The sequence below is a fragment of the Chamaea fasciata genome, unplaced genomic scaffold (assembly GCF_029207755.1).
Source record: "Chamaea fasciata isolate MVZ Bird 193981 ecotype frontalis unplaced genomic scaffold, bChaFas1.0.hap1 SCAF_4, whole genome shotgun sequence".
NCBI classification, from domain to species: Eukaryota; Metazoa; Chordata; class Aves; order Passeriformes; family Sylviidae; genus Chamaea; species Chamaea fasciata.
This window is the reverse complement of record NW_027094089.1, coordinates 6,331,151-6,342,223: the sequence shown is the minus strand read 5'-3', so window position 1 is coordinate 6,342,223 and position 11,073 is coordinate 6,331,151. Positions and strand designations below refer to the sequence as shown.

The following is an 11,073-nucleotide window of genomic DNA, read 5'->3' as shown; positions in this document are numbered from 1 at the left end:
GAAGTTTCCCACCAAAGGAGTTTATTGGTAATTAAATGTACAATGTCTTTTTAGTATCGTGTACAAGATCTTCACTTCTGACTTGATTCCGACTTGGATGTAGAAGCTCTCAAAGAAGAAAGCCGGCGCCTCTTGGCAATCTGCTCCTGGCGTTTCTCCTTGGCTTCCTGAAAGGCACAGAGAATGGAGATGTTACATATCATCAAGCACTTCAAAACTTCTACCAAGGAACAAACTAGGGAAAATGCAGCTGGAAGGAATGGATTCTTTAAGTCCATAGAGCAAAATAATTTTCCTTCCACAGGTCTCCAAGTATCCAAACCAGCACAACCTGTGTCTTTGCACAGTAATTAAGAAACTGATGTAGAATTCTCAACACACCAAAGGCGCATTTCTCTGTTTCTATCTGGAAATCATGAAATTTGGGAAGCAAATATGCGAAATATTCCAACTAAACTACTTACAGTACTGCTTCAGCAGTCACTGCAGTTTCAGGAGCAAGGGCAAACGCATGCTAACAAATACCTTCTTGACAACTTATCCTCTATCTAGATCAACTGCTGAATCCCATTTCTCCAATCACTCAACCACCTGGGCATCTTGACATTAAACCAGTATTCATCTGAACTAAAATAGCTACAGAAAAAAGAAAAATCACTGGAGGCCGTAACTTTATTTCCTTCAAAAAAGGCTCTCAAATTAGTGGGCCTGGGTTATTTCCACTGCTCTTTGACTGGCAGAAACAGAAAAGAAGTATTCAAAACCACAACTGACCAGTTATGTTTAAACTCTCATCTGGGCACTTATATCCAAAATAAGCAGGTACAAAGCAGCTGTAGGCATACAGTCCAGTTTACCAAAGCCATTGATTCTGGGAGATGAGCTATATTCTATACAGTTGAGCTAAAATGGCAAACATACCTTCATCCTCTTGGCCAACAGCTTTGCGTACTCTGCAGCTTCCTCCTTGTTCTTCTGAGTGCGCTGCTTCTTCAGGGCAATACGCCTACGCTTGTGCTGCAGCACTCTGGGAGTCACCAGTCGCTGGATCTTGGGAGCCTTTGTTCTGGGTTTCTTGCCTAAAAATCATTATAGATCAGCAGAGGTGGCAGAGCACTTTCCAAAAAGGCCACAGGCCTCATCTTGACAATTTTAGAGTAAGTCTGATGTATTGTTACGGTAACATTATTTAGCATACTACATATTACAGCAACTATACAGTTCAACATCTTCACAGATTTTACAGGAAATAATCAATTATCACTAGATACAGCATTAACAATATCCTGTCTTAACGGTCCTGATTTGTTATTAGAAATGAAGTATGAATCCCTAGCTTCTCAGCAAGTCTGTCTCTTGTAACTCCCCCTACACCTAAATTTTTTTAGTAATAAAGGAATTAATTATAGTTTTCAGAACAAGCTACTGTTTCCAGCATTAAAAAGCCACCTACAATTTTACATTGATGAATTTACAATTTGAGTTTTTTATCTGAAAAAAACAGATCTACAGTCCAGAATGAGCAAATAAAACACTACTAACAACTGCGAAGTAAAATTTTACTAAGCAATCCTGACAGACTTTAGCATACACCAGTCTGATGTCCACCAGGATCATATTCTTTAATGGAGAAAACTGTTTCCTATGGTGTGTTCTTTTCCCCAACAAGCTTTCACAGTACCAAGTCTTATCATCATATTCTTCTAAAAAGCCATATTTTCCCCCTGACCAAAAGCATAACCCCCCAAAACTAAGATTTTACACTGCAGAGAGAAACAGTAAGCAAAGCAGTGCCCTGCCAATAAAACCTTAATTTCAGACCACCTGCCATAAGCGGGGGGAGGGGGGAAAATCTTAGCATCTTCTCTTTACACTGCCTTTTCCCCCGCACTTAAAGTTTTAACAACATTCCACCTTGTATTTAACTTTCTTTCATCCACAACTACTTTTGGGTTATTCTTAGAGACACCAGTAAAAATTACTCCAGATTCCACCAAACATTTATGAACAAACCACAACAAAACATGGCAGAGAGGGGTGAAGAAAATAAGGCAACCAAAAAACTCTACTTTTTATCCCACAAGTTAAAGCTGACAAAGCTTAAAATGTAGTGTCAACTTCCTAGATGCACTGTTAACTGTGCTTTATTTACTGCTATAGGCTGGACACCTTGGCAGTACTCAGAGAAATCTGAAGGTTGTACTATCGGAGTTCTCACCCTCTTTGTTCAGAGGCTTCCTCACAACATACTGGCGAACATCGTCTTCCTTAGAAAGGTTGAAGAGCTTGCGGATCCTGCTGGCCCTCTTGGGACCGAGACGACGGGGCACAGTTGTGTCAGTCAGCCCAGGAATGTCTTTTTCACCTTTGGGAATACAAGTTTAAGCATGCTAATTACTACACTACCGAGCACCAGGTTTAAGTTTAAAATACCTAAGAATTCAAGGTAATTCCAGGTAATCTTTGGGGTTCATCTGTCAATAGCACCACCCCAGCGACCCTTGGCTGCTTTGACAGGATCAGGTTGCTGGCAGCAACAATAAATGTTTTAGTGACCAGTCTCAGCATTACAAGAACACAATGCTCAGACTCTGAAGACACATTCACACTCTGAAATTGGGACTGCCACTTCCATTCCATACAACTTACCAACCACTACCAAGCAGGCTCCTTCCAGGTGCCTACGTCTACCTATTGGTTGTTTCATCCACACTCTTACCCTTCTTCACTATAACCAAGTTCAGGACGCTCAAGTTGGCATCAACAATGCAGCCGCGGACAGACTTGCGCTTCCTCTCACCGGTCCTGCGGGGGCGGTAGCAGGAGTGGCCCTTGCTGAGCAGCAAGCGCACACGGCCGTGGGTCAGAACACCCTGCTTCATGGGGAAGCCTTGCTTGTCGTTGCCACCACTTATCCGCACAACATAGCCCTAGGAAACAGACACACGTGACCTCACATCTTCATCACCTCAAGCAGCAGAGTAGATACCACAACAGACTGCACAGAACAATGGAGCAGCACGTCCACGGTTCAGCACAAGCCACTGTTACTGCTAGTGCAAACAACTCTAACCAACACCTTTGGAACAGCTCAGCAATTTTACTCAAAAAATGTAAAAAATATCTCTGTATACCAGAATTTGCATTTAGTGTGATTTACATCCCTTAAAAGTTTTGCTGGAAATTAACACAGTGCAACATCTTTTATGATTATTGTCTAGCTTTCCTGCAATTGTAAACATAACTAAAGCCAGTTATCTTGACAAACTGGCAATCTGCACAGAGCACAGGAATGTCTAGAGTAGTGATACACAGGATAAAAGAAAAAGTGTGCATTTGAACCATCTTTCTTGTGAAGATGGCAGCAGAAAACATGACACTCCTCAAATTCAGCTGCACTGTTCACATAACAACTATTCTAAGACAAGAAAATTCTATCCAACAAGCCAAACGTGTTTTTCCCTATACATCAGCAGCAGTTTAATGACATCAATTTCAAACAGACCAGCAGTCTTATACTGCAGATTTAACTTGTCCTGAATACCAAGAGACAGCACTCAAATGAAGAGCAGTAAGTTACTGCAAAGGGGAGCAAGAAACTCTAAAGACAAGGCTTTAAAAACCAACCCCCCCCCCCCTCAGATAAAGTACCGAAAGAGGCTAACCTAACCAGTAAGTTCAGTACATATATAGCAAGACAAACTTTCAACCTGACTGCCAAACACGAACCATACATACACTACAATGTGACGAGTGCATACTGGAGAAATTTTGTACTTCAAGCTCTTCAAATACAAATCTTACACATCCTTCTGCACTACTTACCTTCCACTCCTCACCAAGGGAATCAGCCAGCACCTCCGTGGCCATTCGCTTTTCATAAAAGGTCCTGAGCTTACGCTCATCATCTACTTCAATGAGCTTTTGGCAGCCAGTAGCCGGGAAAGAGATGTTGAGCTAACAAACAAGAACAAAAAAGAAAAAAAAAAAAAAGAAAAAAAAAAAAAACCCAAAAAGTCTGGTTGAAACGTCTACGAAAAGATTTTAACAAAAAAGCAGAATATACCTGATGGTTTGAGCTCGGCATTTTAAAGCTGGAAATCCCCAGGTGCTTACACAAATGCTCACCGGAAAAAACTGTCACCACCACCACACTTGGAGAGCCAAGGCAGGGAGGTTTATGTTCGGCCACACTGGGCTGCACAACTCGTTCATTCGCACAGAGAATTGACTTTATCGCAGAGATCAATCACAAAATGCGAACAGCAAATACCTGTGCTCTCCTCTTCCTACACACGCTGCACTAGACAGACGCGGAAGTCACTGCAGGGAACAGCATCTGCTATGCGAGACCACTTGTACTTCCTTGAGGCCTCTGCAGAGCGCAGCGCTGCACGGGCGCCTGCCGCTACTGCCCAGGGAACAGCACACACGGCACCTCCCTCCCGGGCCTTACAGTCGACCGCAGAGGCCTCTCACCCGCAAAAGCCCTTCCGAGACAAGCGGCCGCTCCGCAAGCCCAGTCCTCCGCAGGCCCGCGGCAGCAGAGCGCCGACCGAGGCAGCGGGGCCCACACCTGCAATCTACTACCATCCGCCTCGCAGCTGCGCTCCAGCCCCGCCGCGAGGGGCCATCGGCCACCAACGGCGGCTCTGCGGGCAGCGCCGGGGCCATTTACAGCGGAGAGCCCGAGCCCCGCTAACTGAGCGCGGCCCCAGCCGGGCGCGGCCTCACCTTCATTCTGCTCACGCCGGACGCCGCGGGAAAAGGCCGCACTTCCGTCCGCACTTCTTAGATACACCCAAAAAGTCTCGCGAGAGCAGTACCACCCGCGCCCCGCGTGACCGGGGGTACCCAATGGAGAGCGAGGCTTTCACAGTGATGGGCGTGGCCAGCATTTTCGGGGGCGTGGCCTCGCTGCGCGCCCAGGCGCCGGCCCTGCCGCGCGCCCGGATTCGGGCACTTAGCTCCTGCCTGGGGCAGCGCGCGGTCTGTCACTGGTTCCTTGAGGTGCCACTCAGCAGGGAGAAAGTGTTCCTTAAGAACGGGCAGTGGAGCAGCCGATCGGCTCTCCGGGGCTGGGAGCACTGCCACCCGTAAAAAGAAGCGCTGTCGATACGCGTTGTTTGCGCGGTATGAGCGGCTCCCGCCGGGATGGGCTTCCCTATTCCCTCCCAGCGCTGTGTCCAGCACTTTCTGTGCACGGGAACAGGGGCGTGCGGGGAGCGGCCGCTCCTCTCCATCACACGGCTGGAACTGACGCTGTGTCCTGTGTCCAGTTCTCGCCTCCGCAGCACGAAAGAGACAAGGAGCTATTGTGGAGGACCGCAAGGATGGTCGGGGGTCTGGAGCTTCTCTCTTACGTGGAGAGACTGCAGGAGCTGGGCCTGTTTGGTCTGGAGAAGACTGGGAGGGGAACTCATCAATACATAGCAACATCTTAAAGGCGGGGCCCAAGAGGATGGCGCCAGATAAATTTCAGTGGTGCCCGGTGACACAGCATAGAGTAATGGCCCCAAACTAAAACACAGGAAGTTTCACCTTAACATGAAAAATTTCTTTACACTGAGGGTGGCAGAGCACTGGAACAGGCTGCCTGGGGAGCTTTTGGAGTCTCCCTCTCTGGAGACATTCAAAATCCACCTGGACTTGCACCTGTGTCACCTGCTTTAGGTGACCCTGCCTTGTCAGAGAGGTTGGACTGGAAGATCTCTAGAGGTCCATTCCACACATAACAATTCTGTGATTCTGTGTGAGATTCCTCGAAGCGTACAAGGGAGGCGGGCGTGCTGCCCACATCTGTGGAGCGGCTGGCTGCTCAAAGCCGCCGGGGAGCGGGGAAATGGCGATCCCACTGCCCGGCTGTCCGGGACCTTCAGGACAGGCACAATAACCCCAAGCACTGCGGAGCCCCGTGACGTCTGCCCCTGGAGGGCCGGCCCGGGGCCGCCCCGCCCCTTGCGCGGGCCGCGGAGGAGTGGCTGGGGTGGTGGCGCGGTCACCGCCCCGCAGCGGCGCTGGGCAGGGCCGGAGCGGCGGCTGGGCGGGCGATATGGGTGCGCTGCTATGGAGGGACCCGCTGCGGGCCGGTAGCTCGGAGGTGGACTGGTGCGAGGACAACTATACCATCGTGCCCGCCATCGCCGAGTTCTACAACACGGTGCGTGGCGGCGGCGGTGCCCGGCGGAGCGGGAGCGGCGGCCGGCTCCGCTACGAGGAGGGGCTGCGGGTGGGCGAGCGGGCGGGCGGCGATGGGAAGGTCCCGCTGCAGCCCGGAAGGCTGCTGCTGTCTGCCAGCTCCATCTCCTGCGGGGTTTTCGTGGGATTGTAGCATGCCCTTCTATGGCTGTCGACTTCTTTTCCTTCTCCCGTTGCTGGCATACCTCAAATTAAGGAATTTTTACCTCGTTTTTAAGGTATAAAATGGGGAGGTTTATTAGTCATACCGTTATCGGTAAGTAGTGTGCAGCAGGCCCTGTCCTCGTCTTTGTCGAGATTTGTGGTGGCCAAGCACCGAATTTTTGGTGCTAGTTTGCCCTACTCTAGTGCCATTTGCGTGAACAGGTGTCAGCGCCTTGATGAGCGTGCATGGCAGTGATAGGTTAAGATAAAGAAGTACCTTGGTTTTCGGGGGCAAAACTGGGTTTCTCCCAGACATGTTTGGCTCCAAGAAGGCGAAACTTTGGAGAGTTTGGCTCCAAGAAGGCAAACTCTTGGAGAGTTTGCCATTAGGTTGCAGGATGAAGTGAGGAGTGTATTTTTGGAAGAGGAGGAGATACCTGTTTAAGAAAGTAACTGAAGAATAGAAGGAGAAGGAAGAGGAAAAATGTAATTGTTGCTTCCTTGCAGTTAGTCATGGTTTACCCGCGAGTCCTCTTGCAGCTTTTCAGCTGCTGGAGAGACCTTAAGAAAACAGCCGCAGCGACAGACTGCCCTGTACCACACCTTGGAAAGGGAACAATGCTCCTGACGTCCTGTTGATGTAAAGAATGGCAGTGACAGATCCACTAGAGTAAGATAATCCATTGGGCTTTTCGGGTTGTTTGCCCTTTCATGAAAATCACCTATCCAGGGGCAAACCTGCGAATACTGTCTGTTTTCTGTTCTACAGAGGTGGTGTGTGCACAAATGAGGAGCTGGAGCTTCTGCTTTGTCTCTTTTGTACTTTAAAGTGGGCAGGTTTTTTTTTCCGAAATTCCATCCTTGTCTGAACTGTCTTTCCTTTTCAAGCCGTGTTTCTTTGGCTGCCAATAGTGCAAGAAGGTTTCTTGGCTTCCCCCGCTGGAGTTTGTATCACGAGTAGCTCTGCACACACAGAGCAAGTAATTCCATGGTGCGCTGTATACATTGCTACCTTGTTTTTTTTCTTGTACTTAACTGCCAAAGTCCTAAAGATGGTAGCTGGTCCGTGCCACTGACGAATTTTGAGGGTGTGTGAGGGAAACTATTGGCTTTTTCTGTGTGTCTGATGTCACCGTGCAAGAACCAAAAACAAAGGGAGGAAAAGGTCAGGATAAACGAGTTATCAAAGACAGCAAATGTGTTTTGTAGCCAGCTATGCGGGGGGATGGGTATCCTTCTTCTGTGTGTGCTGGCTCAGTCTGGGGTAGAATGAATGTTCCCCATAGGCATGGGTATGGGGTGATGTTATGTGCTGTAAACAGTGTTGATAACTCAGGCATGTTTTCATTACTTCTGAGCAGGCGTTTTCTGCTCCTCACCTCACCCAACCAGCAAGTGGGCTGGGGGTGCACAAGGCTTCTGGGCGGGACACAGCTGGGACAGCTGATTCCAACTGACTCAGTGGATTTCCTGGGCCATATGGCATCATGATCAACATGTAGAGCTGGAGGAAGGAGAAGGAAGCAGTTGGGGCCTTTAGGGTGGTGGCATTTGTCTTCCCAAGTCACTGTTCTGTGTGATGGGGCCCTGCTTTCCTGGGGGTGAAGAACATCTGCCTGTCCATAGGGAGTGCTGAAAGAATTCCTTATTTCATTTTGCATGTGTGAACCGCTTATATTTTCCCTATTGAACTGTTCTTATCTCAACCCCCACAAGTTTTCTCACACACATTTACCCTTTTGATTTCCTCCCATATCCTGCTGTGAAGGGAGTGAGCAAGCAGCTGGGCAGTGCTTAGTTGCTGGGTGAGATTAAATCACAACAGTGTACTGAGGTGATTAGCAATGGTATAGAAGCTCGTCAAAATGCTAGAAGTTGCACTTGTGTCCAGATGAGTAACTGAGGCTTCAGGCAAGTGGACAGACACAGAAGAAAGTTTGCCTTGAAGCCTGCTGTGTTGTGGCAGCTGTGTACAAGTCAGTAAGCTGCACACTGAAAGGGAACAAGAAAAAGAGGCGGTGTTGAGGGTAGTCATGTTTAGGCTCAGTAATACCAAGTCATTGTTAGGGCCTGATTTCTGTATTAGCAACTTCTGAAAATTAAAACAGTGAGTTGCAGTGGATTGATGGGGTTGTCCAACTGTGTCCTCAAAAAAAGACACTCACAGGACAGTTATGAAGTTTTGGCCCTACTCTAAAAAGTACCTTAGGTGGCATTTATTTAAATAATTTTATTCTAATTTTCTAAATTTTATTCCTCCTAGGGGGAGTTTGTTCTGACTGATTCAAACTCCCTTGAAGTTACACGAAGCACTCTTCAGCAGACCTGAATCTGGCATCTGGGTCATTAAGCTTTAGATTAAAACCTTGCTAATCCACATTTTAAAGTGCCACGGCTGAGGTCAGAGTTGTGGTTGAGGTCTCATGCAATATTCATCTAAGCACAAAACCAGAGCAGCTTATCTGAAATGTATTTTTAAAAAAACCTAATTATTTATTGTAGTGGGACTTAAACCAAAGATCTCAACAAGATAAAATCAGTAGGAAAAATCTGTTCAGAGGTTTTGTATAAACTGATCAAGCTAATTTTTTAAAAACATACACAAGCTAGACTTAAAATTATTTTTGTCTAGCTAAAGTGATTCCGGTCTTACACTTTCCCAGTAAAGAGGCCACAAAACACTTCCGTTTTTTCTGAAACTAATAAAGTAATGTGTTCTGATGCACTATAACCCCACTGTAGACCATAGTAAATGCCCCCACAGGATCAAAATAATTTTCTCTGTGAAGAGATATTTACAAAGTAAAAGTTTTTTTGTTTTTTATAAATACCTGAAAACAGTATTTTCTTTTCTTGTTGTCTGGGAAAGTCAGTACTTAGCAATTTAGTATGTTGCATTTAGTTGTGCTTGTAATTTCCATTTATGAAGGGAATTGCCAGGGTTCTTTTTATTTTGTTCCCTAGTGGCATGGAAATAAAAGTTTTAAGAAGTTATGAGGTAGTCTTACAAGTGTGAGAGAATGCTGTGTACTCTCCCTACAGCATCATTTTTTATGGCTGAAGAGTTTTAGTGTATGTGAATGTCATGTTTAGGTACCAGGATATGGAGGATACACACCCTCTGATGTTACTGAGAGCTACTTTAGTTCAGTTTTGCTTTCTTCTCAGAGAGACATGGTGCAGTAGGTTTTCCTGTGGTAGTTGAATGCTGCAGCTGCTCTCTAGGAGATGTAACCAATAGTTGTGAATACATGAGCTTTGGTAGGACTGCAGGAAACTTACTGTGTCAAGACACTGGCCAGATGTCAGTGAAGTGGCATGATCATGATTTAAGCAAGCCCATTCTCTCTGTCCTACAGGCCTATGTCCTGAATTTCTATAATATAATTAATTAGTTGAAAATGAAGACTAAAGGTCCAGAATTGTATGAAGACAAAAGAATGGACTTTTACTGAAGGGCTGTGTCTTGGTTTGGGAAGACAGGTATCTGCCAGGTAATAAAAAAAAACAACTGCAGTTTCCTTTGGGATGGAGAGTGTAAACCCCCCCCCCCTTTTTTTTTTCTTTTTCAATTATAAATTACAATCAGAGGCTCTTTGGCAAAGATTTGGGAAATAGGAATAGCAGTTCTTTACTAGTATGTATTACAAAGCAAACAAACACAAAAAAACCCCTACCAAGCAACTACAGCATTAATAACAAACGAAAACAGGACCAAGAACCTTGAGGGCTTTGTTTCACAAAACCCCGGGCAGTTTGGTTTCGGTGTCCCTGCAGGATCCTCAGAGCACCAAGCTGAAACAGTGGAAAAAGTCCCAGGCTGGTAGCTGGGATGGCAGGGTGTCCCGGCAGGCAGGGGCAGGGTGTCCCGGCAGGCAGGGGATGCAGGGTCGCGCTGTAGCAAGAGGAGCAGCGCCGAAGAAGCCGAAGGTGAGGCAGAACCGGCCCAGCTCTCGCAGGTGGCAGAGAAAACTCAGGATTCAGGCCGAACCGGTCATAGTAAATTTCCCAGGACTGGATCCCTTTGGCCACAGTGAAACTCTTCCAGCCAGCAACAGCCGTTCTCTCTCTCCTCGAACGCTGGAAAAAGAAGAGCCCACAGCTGCTTCAAGCTCTGTCTTTTACCTGCATTATCTCCCCCTTCCACCTTTGTCCACCTCTTTGTTTCGGTTAAGTACTCTCAAGTATCCAACACTTGGTCTCCTTGGTAACTTATGGGGAAAAATTCTTTAGAGAAAGAAGGAACAAACCTAACCCCCAACAGGCTGCTTGCCTGTTTTCCAGAACTGTAACATTTAATTATTGCCTTTTGCAGACGCCGAAGGAAATCTTCTGTATTACTGATGTAAATTTTTGCACTTTTTGTAACTATTAAAGTATTTGAATTGTACATTACTAAATCATGGAGGCCAATTGTGTATTAATATAAAAAATGCACATGCAGCATACTTTCTGAAGCCTTATTTTCTGAAGCCCTACTTTAATATTGAAATTTTTGGTACTACAATTGTTTCAGCTTCTGAGATGTTAGGAAATCCTCCTGATGGCCACTGCAAAGAGCACAAGTCAGGCTCCAGTTTGCAAGGGGTTTCTTGCATTTGCAGGCAGGACTTTAGCAAGAGTGGGAGTTCATTGCCAGAGGAGCACTACCATAGCACAGAACTGCTCCCTTGTTGGCTAATCACTTGTAGAAATCTACACTGCTACACCTGTGGTAAGTAGATCTAATGT

The 11,073-nt window shown here is 46.5% G+C and overlaps 2 protein-coding genes across 2 annotated transcripts in view; one reads left to right on the top strand and one right to left on the bottom strand.

Moving 5' to 3' along the window:
- Positions 1-4,825, bottom strand: RPS6 (ribosomal protein S6). The gene is made up of 6 exons (XM_066180794.1): positions 4,735-4,825; positions 3,826-3,957; positions 2,720-2,930; positions 2,219-2,365; positions 922-1,079; positions 1-167 (listed from the first exon to the last, which is right to left on the bottom strand). Exons 1-6 carry the CDS (start codon positions 4,738-4,740, stop codon positions 72-74), a joined length of 750 nt encoding a protein of 249 aa, XP_066036891.1. The 5' UTR covers positions 4,741-4,825; the 3' UTR covers positions 1-71.
- A 1,227-nt stretch (positions 4,826-6,052) lies between these two features.
- The window catches only part of ACER2 (alkaline ceramidase 2), a 19,704-nt gene continuing 14,683 nt past the window's right edge, over positions 6,053-11,073 (top strand). The window contains exon 1 of the mRNA XM_066180793.1: positions 6,053-6,160. Within this exon, the coding sequence (XP_066036890.1) occupies positions 6,053-6,160 (108 nt within the window). The remainder of the gene's footprint in view (positions 6,161-11,073) is intronic.

Bases quoted from the DNA above. Each gene is read 5' to 3' on its own strand.
- RPS6 (XM_066180794.1), bottom strand. The intron at 1,080-2,218 runs GTGAGAACTCCG...AATGATTTTTAG, and splicing joins GAAGCCTCTGAACAAAGAGG to GCAAGAAACCCAGAACAAAG. The intron at 168-921 runs GTATGTTTGCCA...TGTGCCTTTCAG, and splicing joins TGTTGGCCAAGAGGATGAAG to GAAGCCAAGGAGAAACGCCA.